General features: G+C 46.5%; 1 protein-coding gene across 1 annotated transcript in view; it reads left to right on the top strand.

The window, feature by feature from the left end:
* Positions 1–17581, top strand: part of LOC139422710 (dymeclin) — a 216526-nt gene that overhangs the window by 183748 nt on the left and 15197 nt on the right. Inside the window, exons 15-16 of the mRNA XM_071173985.1 lie at positions 14110–14292; positions 16342–16455. Coding sequence (XP_071030086.1) covers positions 14110–14292; positions 16342–16455 — 297 coding nt within the window. The remainder of the gene's footprint in view (positions 1–14109; positions 14293–16341; positions 16456–17581) is intronic.

Here is a 17581-nt window from a genome sequence, read left to right as displayed (position 1 = left end):
TCATTAATTTGAAGTGGATCTACTGTAACACAATGGAGGCTTTTCAGCTTGCCGTTCCTTGAACACTTTGGGTCAATGAAACAACAGAGCCCCATTCAATGAAGGGAAGCGAAGTGGGCGAGGTGAGGTTGCAAACGCCCTTTTTGACAAGACTGACTAAATGACAAAAAAAATGATCGTATGAAATTATGGCTGCCATCAATGACATTCAGTTGTCCAGAAATACGGTGACAAGAAGATGTGAGGCAATACCTCGAGGATCAACTGAAGAAAGATATTGGCAACTGCGAGTGTTATTCCCTCCAGTTTGACGAGTCCACAGATACGGTAGATGAGGCACAGTTATGCATTTTCATCAGAATGGTATTTGACAACATGAGGACAAAGGAGGAACTACTCGCCATTTTGCAACTAAAAGGACATACAAGGGCTGAAGATATTTTTCAAGCTTACACTTTGTAGTATGTTTTGACACCAGAGTAAATGACATGTCGATGCCACGGGGCCGTTTTCAAAGGGATTAAATGCTTTTTAGGGGCAGTCGCTCGTTAACTCACACACTCACTCACTCACTCACTCAGCCCTCAAGGTTAAAGGAATTGCAGTAGACAGATTAACATGTTTTATCTCCTGAGTGTACACACAGTCTCTTGTCTACGACACACACGCACACACACACACACACACATTGTATCTGTCTGCGGTTATGCAAATAGCCAAACAAGTCAGTCAATCAGGATCTTTCTGACAAATGACGACTGTCTCATCTCTACACAAACACCTGAAACCATTATTCTAATCTACCTCCTCATCACTGGTATTGCCCTAGAATGAAAACAGTACTCATTACAAGCAAATGTGTTTTCAATAGTATAGATATCTAGAATGTAGTTAACTCACATGTATTGTCTTTACAACGGTATTTATTTTGTATTGATGTAGTTAGTATCTGTCGCTCAATACATTTCACGTCATGTGATAGTTTTACATGAATAATATATTGGTGGTTTCTTACACTAGTCATTTCTGTGTTCTAGATCGTAGTGCTGCTGCTGCTGCCTGGTGCTGTGGTCATGTAAATACAGTCCCTGTTGGCTGTCTGTGACAGGTTGTCTTGTGACTGTCTGTGACAGGTTGTCTTGTGACTGTCTGGGTGGTGGTCATGTAAATACAGTCCCTGTTGGCTGTCTGTGACAGGTTGTCTTGTGACTGTCTGTGACAGGTTGTCTTGTGACTGTCTGTGACAGGTTGTCTTGTGACTGTCTGTGACAGGTTGTCTTGTGACTGTCTGTGACAGGTTGTCTTGTGACAGGCTGTCTTGTAACTGTCTGTGACAGGTTGTCTTGTGACTGTCTGGGTGGTGGTCATGTAAATACAGTCCCTGTTGGCTGTCTGTGACAGGTTGTCTTGTGACTGTCTGTGACAGGTTGTCTTGTGACTGTCTGGATGGTGGTCATGTAAATACAGTCCCTGTTGGCTGTCTGTGACAGGTTGTCTTGTGACTGTCTGTGACAGGTTGTCTTGTGACTGTCTGTGACAGGTTGTCTTGTGGCTGTCTGTGACAGGTTGTCTTGTGGCTGTCTGTGACAGGTTGTCTTGTGGCTGTCTGTGACAGGTTGTCTTGTGACTGTCTGGGTGGTGGTCATGTAAATACAGTCCCTGTTGGCTGTCTGTGACAGGTTGTCTTGTGACTGTCTGTGACAGGTTGTCTTGTGACTGTCTGGATGGTGGTCATGTAAATACAGTCCCTGTTGGCTGTCTGTGACAGGTTGTCTTGTGACTGTCTGTGACAGGTTGTCTTGTGACTGTCTGTGACAGGTTGTCTTGTGACTGTCTGTGACAGGTTGTCTTGTGGCTGTCTGTGACAGGTTGTCTTGTGACAGGTTGTCTTGTAACTGTCTGTGACAGGTTGTCTTGTGACTGTCTGTGACAGGTTGTCTTGTGACTGTCTGGGTGGTGGTCATGTAAATACAGTCCCTGTTGGCTGTCTGTGACAGGTTGTCTTGTGACTGTCTGTGACAGGTTGTCTTGTGACTGTCTGTGACAGGTTGTCTTGTGACTGTCTGTGACAGGTTGTCTTGTGACTGTCTGTGACAGGTTGTCTTGTGACTGTCTGTGACAGGTTGTCTTGTGGCTGTCTGTGACAGGTTGTCTTGTGGCTGTCTGTGACAGGTTGTCTTGTGACTGTCTGTGACAGGTTGTCTTGTGACTGTCTGGGTGGTGGTCATGTAAATACAGTCCCTGTTGGCTGTCTGTGACAGGTTGTCTTGTGACTGTCTGTGACAGGTTGTCTTGTGACTGTCTGGATGGTGGTCATGTAAATACAGTCCCTGTTGGCTGTCTGTGACAGGTTGTCTTGTGACTGTCTGTGACAGGTTGTCTTGTGACTGTCTGTGACAGGTTGTCTTGTGACTGTCTGTGACAGGTTGTCTTGTGACTGTCTGTGACAGGTTGTCTTGTGACTGTCTGTGACAGGTTGTCTTGTGGCTGTCTGTGACAGGTTGTCTTGTGGCTGTCTGTGACAGGTTGTCTTGTGACTGTCTGTGACAGGTTGTCTTGTGACTGTCTGGGTGGTGCAGTGCACTCTGACAGTGTTAGTGAAGCACAACTGTCTCTGGCTGAATTACCCTGCAAGAGGGAGAAATCACAAAGCAGGAGGGGAAGAGGAGAGTAGACAGGGGGGAGAGGAGGGGGGGACATGTGGCTAGACAGAGGAGGACAGAAGTGAGGAGGGGAGGGGGGTTGGTGTGGGTGACTTGATATAAAAAAAAGCCTCTGCTTCATTTCATATGGGGCGAGACTGAGGCACCTCTAATTTAATCAGCCTAGCATGTCTCCCACACACAGTCTAGTTTACACACACACGCGCACAGACACGCGGGCACACAGACACGCGCGCGCACAGACACGCGCGCACACAGACACGCTCGCGCACAGACACACGTGCACACAGACACGCACACACACAGACACGCACTCACACACACACACACGCACTCACAGACACGCACACAGTCACACAGACATCGAGCTTGCACATTTGCATCTGACCTGGATTCCCTGGTGTGCAGTGGGCTAATCTCATTAAGGAGAAAACACATCACACCACGTGACTGTCTGCCGTTCCTTCACCATTTGTTTGGCGCAGTATGTTTTAGGGATTACCAGCCGGTGGGCTTCTGACTGCCCAAATGTTTGTCCGTCTCTACATGTATAATTGGTTTGCAAATTACGGTCGGCACTGTGTTCAGAGATGCTAAGTACTCTTGACCGTCAAATGCTACCGGTGTGTCCTGTCCTCGTCTCTCCCCTCTGCTCCTCATCCCCTTCTTCAGCTAGACCAATTATCACCTAACCCTTGGGAGTCCAGGCCTGTCGGGCCACCTCCACACTATTCCCTAAATAGTGCACTACTTTTGACCAGAGGCCTAGTACTGCACTATATAGGGAATAGGGTGCCATTTGCAATGCAGAAAGCACCTCAGCTCCCAGACACCCCATCAATCTTTATTAGACAGACAGACAGACAGACAGACCTGCTGGTGATGCGTCTGGTCTGGACCTCTCTCACGTCTCACACAACATCAACATCTATAACCTATTGTCCTCTCTCCTCCCTTCTCCTCCTCTATTCTCTTCTGTCACACTACCTAGAAAACAGGCGACGGAAAATGAAATAACATATATTTTTCAAATGAAATGTCATATATTTATGAAATGAAATGACTTATATTTATAAAATGAAATGTCATATATTTATAAAATGAAATTACTTATTTATAAAATGAAATGATATACAGTGGGGTAATTTTCATCATAGGTACACTTCAACTATGACAGACAAAATGAGAAGAAGAAAATCCAGAAAATCACATAAATCACACAAATCAACACATTTATGAATTTATTTGCAAATTATGGTGGAAAATAAATATTTGGTCAATAACAAAAGTTTCTCTCAATACTTTGTTATATACCCTTTGTTGGCAATGACAGAGGTCAAACATTTTCTGTAAGTCTTCACAAGGTTTTCACACACTGTTGCTGGTATTTTGGCCCATTCCTCCATGCAGATCTCCTCTAGAGCAGTGATGTTTTGGGGCTGTTGCTGGGCATCACGGACTTTCAACTCCCTCCAAAGATTTTCTATGGGGTTGAGATCTGGAGACTGGCTAGGTCAATCCAGGACCTTGAAATGCTTCTTACGAAGCCACTCCTTCGTTGCCCGGGCGGTGTGTTTGGGATCATTGTCATGCTGAAAGACCCAGCCACGTTTCATCTTCAATGCCCTTGCTGATGGAAGGAGGTTTTCACTCAAAATCTCACGATACATCGTCCCATTCTTTCTTTCCTTCTCCCAATCTTCTTCTGGATCATCCAAATGCTCTCTAGCAAACTTCAGACGGGCCTGGACATGTACTGGCTTAACCAGGGGGACACGTCTGGCACTGCAGGATTTGAGTCCCTGGCGGTGTAGTGTGTTACTGATGGTAGGCTTTGTTACTTTGGTCCCAGCTCTCTGCAGGTCATTCACTAGATCCCCCGTGTGGTTCTGGGATTTTTGCTCACCGTTCTTGTGATCATTTTGACCCCACGGGGTGAGATCTTGCGTGGAGCCCCAGATCGAGGGAGATTATCAGTGGTCTTGTATGTCTTTCATTTCCTAATAATTGCTCCCACAGTTGATTTCTTCTGAAATGCTGAATACAACAGGTGTAGAGACCTTAGTGTGAAATGCTGGATACAACAGGTGTAGAGACCTTACCGTGAAATGCTGAATACAACAGGTGTAGAGACCTTAGCGTGAAATGCTGAATACAACAGGTGTAGAGACCTTACCGTGAAATGCTGAATGCAACAGGTGTAGAGACCTTACCGTGAAATGCTGAATACAACAGGTGTAGAGACCTTACCGTGAAATGCTGAATACAACAGGTGTAGAGATCTTAGCGTGAAATTCTGAATACAACAGGTGTAGAGACCTTAGTGTGAAATGCTGAATACAACAGATGTAGAGACCTTAGCGTGAAATGCTGAATACAACAGGTGTAGAGACCTTAGCGTGAAATGCTGAATACAACAGGTGTAGAGACCTTAGCGTGAAATGCTGAATACAACAGGTGTAGAGACCTTAGCGTGAAATGCTGAATACAACAGGTGTAGAGACCTTAGCGTGAAATGCTTACTCATGATGTGGAGAAGTAGGCTATACTATGGTAGCTGAATACAACAGGTGTAGAGACCTTACCGTGAAATGCTGAATACAACAGGTGTAGAGACCTTACCGTGAAATGCCGAATACAACAGGTGTAGAGACCTTACCGTGAAATGCCGAATACAACAGGTGTAGAGACCTTACCGTGAAATGCCGAATACAACAGGTGTAGAGACCTTACCGTGAAATGCCGAATACAACAGGTGTAGAGACCTTACCGTGAAATGCCGAATACAACAGGTGTAGAGACCTTACCGTGAAATGCCGAATACAACAGGTGTAGAGACCTTACCGTGAAATGCTGAATACAACAGGTGTAGAGACCTTAGTGTGAAATGCTGAATACAACAGGTGTAGAGACCTTAGCGTGAAATGCTGAATACAACAGGTGTAGAGACCTTAGCGTAAAATTCTGAATACAACAGGTGTAGAGACCTTACCGTGAAATGCCGAATACAACCGGTGTAGAGACCTTACCGTGAAATGCTGAATACAACAGGTGTAGAGACCTTATCGTGAAATGCTGAATACAACAGGTGTAGAGACCTTAGTGTGAAATACTGAATACAACAGGTGTAGAGACCTTAGTGTGAAATGCTGAATACAACAGGTGTAGAGACCTTAGCGTGAAATTCTGAATACAACAGGTGTAGAGACCTTAGCGTGAAATTCTGAATACAACAGGTGTAGAGACCTTAGCGTGAAATGCTGAATACAACAGGTGTAGAGACCTTAGCGTGAAATGCTGAATACAACAGGTGTAGAGACCTTAGCGTGAAATGCTTACTCATGATGTGAAGAAGTAGACTATACTATGGTAGATTAATCAGCAACCGCATGTCACCAACACCTGTTTCTTATAGACGCTGTCAGTAGAACCGGTCGCAGTGAGAAGCACAACCAATATCAAAAGGAGACGTTATTATTCTGTCATCCCCAGCGAGTAGCTGTTTTAAAGAAACCTTTTCATCCTCTGTGTTTCGCTTCATATTGTCTGATTTGTAGTCATGGGAAATCACTAAACAGGGCTATCTCTCTCTGTCTCTCTACACACACATACATACACACATCTATACATACACCTTAGCCAAATAAATTTAAACTCAGTTTTTCACAATTCCTGACATTTAATCCTAGTACAAATTCCCTGTCTTTGGTCAGTTAGGATCACCACTTTATTTTAAGAATGTGAAATGTCAGAATAATAGTATTTGGTAGCATTGCCTCTAAATTAAATTGGTATCCTTCCATAAGCTTCCCACAATGAGTTGAGTGAATTTTGGCCCATTCCTCCTGACAGAGCTGGTGTAACTGAGTCAGGTTTGTAGGCCTCCTTGCTCGCACATGCTTTTTCAGTATTGCCCACAAATGTTCTATAGGATTGAGGTCAGGGCTTTGTGATGGCCACTCCAATACCTTGACTTTGTTGTCCTTAAGCTATTTTACCACAACTTTGGAAGTATGCTTGGGGTCATTGTCCATTTTGCAACCAAGCTTTAACTGATGTCTTGAGATGTTGCTTCAATATAGAGACATTCCAGTGTTTTACTTGCTATATTGTATCTACTTTGCCACCATGGCCTTTTTGCCTTTACCTCCCTTATCTCACCTCATTTGCTCACATCGTATATAGACTTGTTTATACTGTATTATTGACTGTATGTTTGTTTTACTCCATGTGTAACTCTGTGTCGTTGTATGTGTCGAACTGCTTTGCTTTATCTTGGCCAGGTCGCAATTGTAAATGAGAACTTGTTCTCAACTTGCCTACCTGGTTAAATAAAGGTGAAATAAAAAATAAATAAATAAATAAATAAAAAATAGATCCACATAATTGTCCCTCCTCATGATGCCATCTGTTTTGTGAAGTGCACCAGTCCCTCCTGCAGCAAAGCACCCCGACAACATGATGCTGCCACACCCGTGCTTCACGGTTGGGATGGTGTTCTTCGACAAAAATAGAACTGTTTGACCATCGTTATGTTTGGAGGAGAAAGGTGGTTTCTCCTCCAAACATAACGATGGTCAAACAGTTCTATTTTTGTTTCATCAGACCAGAGGTCATTTCTCCCAAATGTACAATCTTTGTCCCCATGTCCAGCTGCAAACCGTAGTCTGGCTTTATTATGACGGTTTTGGAGCAGTGGCTTCTTCCTTGCTGAGCGGCCTTTCAGGTTATGTTGATATAGGACTCGTTTTACTGTGGATAGAGATACTTTTGTACCTGTTTTCTCCAGCATCTTCACAAGGTCCTTTGCTGTTGTTCTGTGATTGATTTGCACTTTTCACACCAAAGTACGTTCATCTCTAGGAGACAGAACGCGTCTCCTTCCTGAGCGGTATAAAGGCTGTGTGGTCCCATGGTGTTTATACTTGTGTACTATTGTTTGTACAGATGAATGTGGTACCTTCAGGCATTTGGATATTTCTCTCAATGATGAACCAGACTTGTGGAAGTCTCAATATTTCTTTTGATTTTCCCATAATGCCAAGCAAAGAGGCACAGGTACACCTCCAATTGACTCAAATGATGTCAATTAGCCTATCAGAAGCTTCTAAAGCCATGACATAATTTTCTGGAATTTTCCAAGCTGTTTAAAGGCACAGTCAACTTAGTGTATGTAAACTTCTGACCCACTGGAATTGTGGTACAATGAATTATAAGTGAAATAATCTGTCTGTAAACAATTGTTGGAAAATTTACAACTGCGACCTGGCCAAGATAAAACTGCGACCTGGCGACAAAAACAACAACACAGTGTGTCACACAGTGTGTCACATGTGACACAACACAGTGTGTCACATGCTAGCAGATAGCTAGCAGCTATCTGCTAGCGTTAGCATAGGCTGTCACCCCTGTCCTTTCATACACATTAACTGTACTGTACTGCACAGCACCAGGCAGAGTAGCAGCTATCTGCTAGCGTTAGCATAGGCTGTCACCCCTGTCCTTTCATACACATTAACTGTACTGTACTGCACAGCACCAGGCAGAGTAGCAGCTATCTGCTAGCGTTAGCATAGGCTGTCACCCCTGTCCTTTCATACACATTAACTGTACTGTACTGCACAGCACCAGGCAGAGTAGCAGCTATCTGCTAGCGTTAGCATAGGCTATCACCCCTGCCCTTTCATACACATTAACTGTACTGTACTGCACAGCACCAGGCAGAGTAGCAGCTATCTGTTAGCATAGGCTGTCACCCCTGTCCTTTCATACACACTAACTGTACTGTACTTTAACACACCACGCAACAGGGCCAGTGGCTATCTGAGTAGCAGCTACTTCTCTGCTGCCCCTCCTAACACACATGATATCTAGCTAAACTACCATTATTCAACCCAACCACAGGCCTTCTCGTTTCTCCTGGGCTGGAGCAGACAGACGTGGATCTCTGTCTCTGTTCTGTGCTGGAGATATTGGCAGGGCTTACTTAGGAGCCCACAGCCCTAAGGCCCGGGAGCTACCATCGTTCAGCACACACCCAGAAACACACCCACCCACCGATGTACACCTACTATCCATTTATCCATTCAGTCTGCACCTCGTGTATCTACCATTTGTGTCCTCAGAATGGACCGGTCTTTCTATACTGAACAGAAATAGAAACACACCATGTGAAGTGTTGGCTCCATGTTTCAAGAGCTGAAATAAAAGATCCCAGAAACGTTTCATATGCACAACAAGCTTTTTTCTAAGCACTGCAGTGCTAGCTGTGCCACTAGAGATTCTGGGTTCGAGTCCAGGCTCTGTCGCAGCCACCCGCGACGGGGAGACCCATGGGGCGGCGCACAATTGGCCCAGCGTTGTCTGGTTTTAGGGGAGGGTTTGGTCGGCAGGGATATCCTTGTCTCATTGCGCACTAGCGACTCCTGTGGCGGGCCGGGCGCAGTGCACGCTGACACGGTCGCCAGGTGTACGGTGTTTCCTCCAACACATTGGTGCGGCTGGCTTCTGGGTTAAGCGGGCATTCTGTCAAGAAACAGTGCGGCTTGGTTGGGTTGTGTTTCGGAGGACGCAAGGCTCTCGGCCTTCGCCTCTCCCGAGTCCGTACGGGAGTTGCAGTGATGAGACAAGACTGATACCACAAAATTGGGGAGAAAAAAGGGGTGAAATTTAAAAAATTAAACAACTTTTTCCCCTCAAATTTGGTGCAGAAATGTGTTTGCATCCCTGTTAGTGAGCATTTCTCCTTTGCCAAGATAAACCATCCACTTGACAGATGTGACATATCAAGAAGCTGATTAAACAGCATGATCATTACATAGGTGTACCTTGTGCTGGGGACACAAACGCCACTCTTAAATGTGCAGTTTTGTCACATAACACAATGCCACAGATGTCTCAAGTTTTGAGGGAGTGTGCAATTGGTATGCTGTCTGCAGGAATGTCCACCAGAGCTGTTGCCAGATAATTAAATGTTAATTGGCAGTACGTCCAACCGGCCTCACAGCTACAGAGCATGTGGAACCAAGCCAGCCCAGTACCTCCACATCCGGTTTCTTCCCCTGCGGGATGGTCTTGAGACCAGCCACCCAGACAACTAATGAGACCAGCCACCCAGGCAACTAATGAAACTGAGGAATGGTCTGAGACCAGCCATCCAGACAACTAATGAAACTGAGGGTTTGAACAACTGAATTTCTACACAAACTGTCATGAAACAGTGTCTGGGAAGCTCATCTGCATGCTCGTCGTCCTCACCATAGTCTTGACATGACTGCAATTCGAGGTCGTAAATGACTTCAGTGGGCAAACAACGCACCTTCGATGGCCACTGACACGCTGGAGAAGTCTGCTCTTCACGGATGAATCCCAGTTTCAACTGTACCTGGCAGATGGCAGACAGTGTGTATGGCATCGTGTGTGTGTGAGCGGTTTGCTGATGTCAACATTGTGAACAGAGTGCCCCGTGGCGGTGGGGTTATGGTATGGGCAGGCATAAGCTACGGACAAAGAACATAATTGCATTTTATTGATGGCAATTTGAATGTATAGAGATACCGTGACTTGATCCAGAGGCCCATTGTTGTGCCCATCTCTTTCTCCTCTCTCTCTCTCTCTCTCTCTCTCTCTCTCTCTCTCTCTCCCCCTCTCCCCCTCTCTCTCTCTCCCCCCCTCTCCATCTTTCTCTCTCGCTCTCTTTCTCTCTCTCCGTCTCCATCTCTCGGCTGGTGGGCTGGTTCTGTCTTGGCGTCTCAGAAGCCATTGGTCTTAGGCACGCGGAGTGATCTCACTCTCCTGCTGCAGACAGACATGATGATCAGCGTCCCAGTGGCACCCTATTATACCCTACCCTTTTATAGTGCACTAGTTTTGACTAGAACCATAGGGGCCCGGGTCTAAAGTAGTGCACTAGGGGCCCTGGTCCAAAGTAGTGCACTAGGAGCCCTGGTCTAAAGTAGTGCACTAGGGGCCCTGGTCTAAAGTAGTGCACTAGGGGCCCTGGTCTAAAGTAGTGCACTAGGGGCCCTGGTCTAAAGTAGTGCACTAGGGGCCCTGGTCTAATGTAGTGAACTGTAAAGGGAATAGAGTTCCATGCTCTTTCCTCTCAGCCATGGGAATATGACATAAGCACTGCTAAACCGCAGGGGTAGGAGAGAGAGAGACGGAAGGAGGAAGAGAGAGGGAGGATAAATGGCAAGTAGACAAGCAGTGGAGAGGTAGGGAGAGGGGAAATGGCAAGTAGACAGGCAGTGGAGAGGTAGGGAGAGGGGAAATGACAAGTAGACAGGCAGTGGAGAGGTAGGGAGAGGAAGAAATGGCAAGTAGACAGGCAGTGGAGAGGTAGGGAGAGGGGAAATGGCAAGTAGACGAGCAGTGGAGAGGTAGGGAGAGTGGAAATGGCAAGTAGACAGGCAGTGGAGAGGTAGGGAGAGGGGAAATGACAAGTAGACAGGCAGTGGAGAGGTAGGGAGAGGGGAAATGACAAGTAGACAGGCAGTGGAGAGGTAGGGAGAGGAAGAAATGACAGTAGACAGGCAGTGGAGAGGTAGGGAGAGGGGAAATGGCAAGTAGACGAGCAGTGGAGAGGTAGGGAGAGGGGAAATGGCAAGTAGACGAGCAGTGGAGAGGTAGGGAGAGGGGAAATGGCAAGTAGACAGGCAGTGGAGAGGTAGGGAGAGGGGAAATGACAGTAGACAGGCAGTGGAGAGGTAGGGAGAGGGGAAATGGCAAGTAGACGAGCAGTGGGAAGGGATGGAGGGAAAAGGAGACTGTTAGTTTCGAAGGGGAAGTGGCAGTAGACGAGCATCAGGCTGGCAGCCCCGTGCGGATGCAGATACCCTGCCACTTTTTCTCTCTGTCTCGTTCTATCTCTCCCTCTCTTTCTCTGTGGAGTCCCAAAGTAGAGATGTCCCCTCTCTCTCTTGATGTGAGGAAATTGGTTTGGATTGTTTTGGACCTGTGAGTGAAAAGGGGCGTGTGAATTCACATGTAGCACCATGTCCTTTTGTCTGGTGTTCCTTGATCATTCATATGTTTTTGTATTCAGGCCAAAGGTGCATGTTTACATTGTTTAGATGAGGTTAGATGTTAGAACATGACAAGATGTTGACCTTGACCTTCAGCAAACGGGGTACCTTGAAACTCTGACGTGGACAAAGACATTGTTGGTTGTGCAAAGTGAGAGTGAACGACAGCATGATGTAAAGAAGGGAGGGCTGTAATAGAGCCACTGGGCTCTGTTCCCTCCCCTTCTCTCTGGGCTCTGTTCCCTCCCTCCTCCGCCTTCTCTCTGGGCTCTATTCCCTCCCTCCTCCCCTTCTCTCTGGGCTCTGTTCCCTCCCTCCTCCCCTTCTCTCTGGGCTCTGTTCCCTCCCTCCTCCCCTTCTCTCTGGGCTCTGTTCCCTCCCTCCTCCCCTTCTCTCTGGGCTCTGTTCCCTCCCTCCTCCCCTTCTCTCTGGGCTCTGTTCCCTCCCTCCTCCCCTTCTCTCTGGGCTTTGTTCCCTCCCTCCTCCCCTTCTCTCTGGGCTCTGTTCCCTCCCTCCTCCCCTTCTCTCTGGGCTCTGTTCCCTCCCTCCTCCCCTTCTCTCTGGGCTCTGTTCCCTCCCTCCTCCCCTTCTCTCTGGGCTCTGTTCCCTCCCTCCTCCCCTTCTCTCTGGGCTCTGTTCCCTCCCTCCTCCCCTTCTCTCTGGGCTCTGTTCCCTCCCTCCTCCCCTTCTCTCTGGGCTCTGTTCCCTCCCTCCTCCCCTTCTCTCTCTCCCCTCTCTCCCCTCCCTCCCTCAATCTCTCCCCCTCTCTATCGTTCTCTCTCTCCCTCCTTCTTTCTTGATGTCTCCCTCCCAGTCCCTCACACTCTCTCTATATATCTATATATCTATCTATCTCTATATATATATATATATATCTCCCCCTCCCTCAGGTAGGCAGGCAGGTATAATATGTTCCTGTTTTGCATAGCAGAGTGCTGTTGTGCTGTCTGGTCCGTGGCCAAAGACTCCAGACAGTCTATATAGAGTTAGATAACATCTCAACCACGCAGACTTCACAATGGCTATCCCTCAACATGACACAACCGCCCTGCCGCTCGCCTGCCTGCCCCTGTGTTGCCTGTTTCCTAGTCCGTGTCCAGCCCCCTATGGACTTAGTGGTGCCCCCAGCTTCCTCCCTGGCTCCAGCCACTACTAGGCTGCCCTGTACACACACACACACACACACACACACACACACACACACACACAAACACACACACCGTCACTTTATATTTAAGGCCCAATGGAAACCATTGATTCTAGTCATTCAGAAAACACACTTTCTCTTTAACCTGAGGAACCCTGTGTATAGGGGTTGTTCACCTTATCAGGGTTATTAGATTACATAGACCCACCCTAAATTCCATTCTCTTCTCTCTTATGTGTCTTTTTAGGACAAGAATGACATTTTTTTTTAACATGTATTTCACATACATTTTCCTATAAGTGTGTAAAATGTCCTCTGCTATCTCTCTCTCTCTCTCTCTCTCTGTGTCTAGGCCCAGGACCTCTGTTAATAGTTTATCTCTTCTCTAGGCCCAGGACCTCTATGTTAATAGTTTATCTCTTCTCTAGGCCCAGGACCTCTGTTAATAGTTTATCTCTTCTCTAGGCCCAGGACCTCTATGTTAATAGTTTATCTCTTCTCTAGGCCCAGGACTATGTTAATAGTTTATCTCTTCTCTAGGCCCAGGACCTCTATGTTAATAGTTTATCTCTTCTCTAGGCCCAGGGCCTCTATGTTAAGTTTCTCTTCTCTAGGCCCAGGACCTATATGTTAATAGTGTATCTGTTCTCTAGGCCCAGGACTTCTATGTTAATAGTTTATCTCTTCTCTAGGCCCAGGGCCTCTATGTTAAGTTTCTCTTCTCTAGGCCCAGGACCTATATGTTAATAGTGTATCTGTTCTCTAGGCCCAGGACTTCTATGTTAATAGTTTATCTCTTCTCTAGGTCCAGGACCTCTATGTTAATAGTTTATCTCTTCTCTAGCCCCAGGACCTCTTTGTTAATAGTTTATCTCTTCTCTAGGCCCAGGACCTCTATGTTAATAGTTTATCTCTTCTCTAGCCCCAGGACCTCTATGTTAATAGTTTATCTCTTCTCTAGCCCCAGGACCTCTTTGTTAATAGTTTATCTCTTCTCTAGGCCCAGGACCTCTATGTTAATAGTGTATCTGTTCTCTAGGCCCAGGACTTCTATGTTAATAGTTTATCTCTTCTCTAGGTCCAGGACCTCTATGTTAATAGTTTATCTCTTCTCTAGCCACAGGACCTCTTTGTTAATAGTTTATCTCTTCTCTAGGCCCAGGACCTCTATGTTAATAGTTTATCTCTTCTCTAGGCCCAGGACCTCTATGTTAATAGTTTATCTCTTCTCTAGGCCCAGGACCTCTATGTTAATAGTTTATCTCTTCTCTAGGCCCAGGACCTGAATGTGATCGAGGAGGTGATTAGGATGATGCTGGAGATCATCAACTCGTGTCTGTCGAACTCTCTACACCACAACCCTAACCTGGTCTACGCCCTGCTCTACAAGAGAGAGCTCTTCGAACAGTTCAGAACACACCCTTCCTTCCAGGACATCATGCAGAACCTCGACACGGTGAGACAGAGAGAGACACAGCACGAATGCCAGCACGCAAACACACACACTCAAACATTAATTCCTAAATCCTCATTGAAAACAATGGCCAATTTTGGATTGAAACTCCTCCACTGCTGTGCTGAATTTTAGCACGCCTCTAATCTTTCCAGTAGAATCGTTTTGTGAAAAAGCTTTGTAGCATTTCAAAGATTTGGGATTTACAATAAATTATATATTTTCATGATGGAGAGAATTTCGCGCCTCAATTTCTGATGCAAAGATACTCAGAGGGTCGATTACTATTCTAGTGTCAGATGAGAAGAAGCGTAGTACAACTCTGAAAAGATTTGGTATGGGTCCCCAGATCCTCACTAAGTTCTACAGCTGCACCATCGAGAGCATCCTGACCGGTTGTACCACCGCCTGGTATGGCAACTGCTCGGCATCCGCCGTAAAGCACTACAGAGGGTAGTGCGTACGGCCCAGTACACCACTGGGTCCAAGCTTCCTGCCACCCATGACCTCTATACCAGGCGGTGTCAGAGGGAGCGCCAAGTCTAGGTCCAAAAGGCTCCTTAATAGCTTCTGGCAGCCTGTTAGAGATGTCTCTCTGGGACTCTGGCTGCCTGTTAGAGATGTCTCTCTGGGACTCTGGCAGCCTGTTAGAGATGTCTCTCTGGGACTCTGGCAGCCTGTTAGAGATGTCTCTCTGGGACTCTGGCTGCCTGTTAGAGATGTATCTCTGGGACTCTGGCAGCCTGTTAGAGATGTCTCTCTGGGACTCTGGCAGCCTGTTAGAGATGTCTCTCTGGGACTCTGGCTGCCTGTTAGAGATGTCTCTCTGGGACTCTGGCAGCCTGTTAGAGATGTCTCTCTGGGACTCTGGCAGCCTGTTAGAGATGTCTCTCTGGGACTCTGGCAGCCTGTTAGAGATGTCTCTCTGGGACTCTGGCAGCCTGTTAGAGATGTCTCTCTGGGACTCTGGCAGGAGCAATTAAGGTTTAGTGTCTTGCTCAAGGGCACATCGACAGATTTTTCACCTTGTCGGCTCGGGGAATCTAACTAGCAACCTTTCGTTATTGGCCCAACACTCTAACTGCTAGGCAACCTGCAGTCCTGATCTTCTACTCCATGTTGCTATGATACATTTTTGTTGCTATGATACGTTTATCAGCTGTTAAATGTGAGAAACACACAAGACAGAGAGATGGTCTGTCCGGAAAACGTTAGTATCACTCAATCCTTGCTTTCTCTGCCCTTGTTTCCTTAGTTGTTATTAAACAAGGACAGAGGATGTGATAACCCCCCCCCATCATTTGAATAGATGCTCTGCATCAGTGAATACTCAGACACAACAGTTAGTCCAGGTACACAGAAAATTCAACATCTGCACTCAAAATCTCCCAAAAATGTGATTATTGATTTTTGAAAAGAGAAAAAAAGTAATATTTTGTTAGTTTTACACTAAAGACATGACTCTACCGTTGTGCTGTAGAATTAGTGAATTTAGTCCATTTTTACACTATAGACATGACTCTACCGTTGTGCTGTAGAATTAGTGAATTTAGTCCATTTTCTTTAACTGTCATTTTTTGTTATGTTCCAACACTCCATCTTGTGCCAATATCAGCTATTTTTAAGTCTTGGTTGCGATATTGTTTTCTACTGGACCTAGTGTCAACACGTTAGTGGTAGACTCGCCTGACGACCCAAAGCAGAGGATGAAATGAATTATCAAGCTGAGAGGAGACGATAGTTAAATCACTTCAACGATATGTTATTATACATGTACAGAAACGAGACTCATTGAAGCGTAAATTCTCTTGACAGTCAATGGTGTCAAATCACTTCCTCGGTTTCATGACAACCTAGTCTTAAATGATTGACACCTTCATTTAAAGTTGTCATAGTAACCTAGATGAAAGTAAAGGCATTTCACAGAAAATACATGTATTTAGACCTTTACCTCACAGGTCCCTCAAGCAAACACACCACATACATATATATATACAGACACACACACACAATATGTCTGACTTGTTCTTCTGTTGCCGCTGTGTCCCACAGGTGATAGGTTTCTTCAGCCAGCGTCTGGAAGCAGCAGGGACTGACCTGTCAGTAGAAAGGGTTCAGGAAGTTATCATGAAGGGAGCACAGGCCCTTCCCAACGACCGCCTCAAGGTAAGTAATAAACACACATACACACACCCTGCCCAAAAACACAGAGACAGCAGTGGTAATTAACAATCGGGATTTGGGGGGTTGGGAGGTGGGTGCTGTAGGTGGGAGCTGGGGGTGTGGGCTGGAGGTGGGGCCTGGGAGCTGGAGTTGTGGGGTGGGGGATGGGAGCTGGAGGTGGGGCATGGGAGCTGGGGGTGGGGGCTGGAGGTGGGGCCTGGGAGCTGGGGGTGGGGCCTGGGAGCTGGGGATGGGAGCTGTAGGTGGGGAATGGGAGGTGGGGGCTGGGGATGGGAGGTGGGGGCTAAAGGTGGGGGCTGGGCTGAAACTGGGTATATGGGGAGTTGGAGTTGAGGATGATTTAAGATGAAGTCCAGCTCCAATCTTCATCAGCATTAATGTCATGCTCCACCGCCATCCTTCCTGCCTGGTGAATATGCTGCTGCAGATAATGACATTTCAAGGAGACGTGACAGCTCCGTCAGTTTGTCTTCATTTTACATCCCAAATGGCACCCTGTTCCATATATGGTGCACTACTTTTGAACAGGGCCTATCATCGTGCACTATATAGGGAATAGGGTGCCATTTGAAACGCTGGATCCGGGAGAGGAATCAATTTGCCAGCAAGCACTTCGTTACCTTGCACTCCGTGCTGGGACGCCGCCTACCCACAATTCCCCAACCCCACATGAATCAAGGAGGAAATATGTATCTGGGGACGTCGCTATGCGTTGCCATGTAGTCCATCTTCAGCGGCGCCCAGCCAGGCGATTTTAATGTTTCATCATGTGTTCTATGTTCTGTTGTGGGGCATTGCAACAGGAAGGCATGTGTTCTATGTGTTCTATGTTCTGTTGTGGGGCATTGCAACAGGAAGGCATGTGTTCTATGTGTTCTATGTTCTGTTGTGGGGCATTGCAACAGGAAGGCATGTGTTCTATGTGTTCTATGTTCTGTTGTGGGGCATTGCAACAGGAAGGCATGTGTTCTATGTGTTCTATGTTCTGTTGTGGGGCATTGCAACAGGAAGGCATGTGTTCTATGTGTTTATATGTTCTGATGTGGGGCATTGCAACAGGAAGGCATGTGTTCTATGTGTTCTATGTTCTGTTGTGGGGCATTGCAAC

The sequence above is a fragment of the Oncorhynchus clarkii genome, chromosome 12 (assembly GCF_045791955.1).
Source record: "Oncorhynchus clarkii lewisi isolate Uvic-CL-2024 chromosome 12, UVic_Ocla_1.0, whole genome shotgun sequence".
In the NCBI taxonomy this organism is placed as follows: domain Eukaryota; kingdom Metazoa; phylum Chordata; class Actinopteri; order Salmoniformes; family Salmonidae; genus Oncorhynchus; species Oncorhynchus clarkii.
The sequence above is the reverse complement of the archived record's forward strand: the minus strand, read 5'-3'. Positions and strand labels throughout refer to the sequence as shown.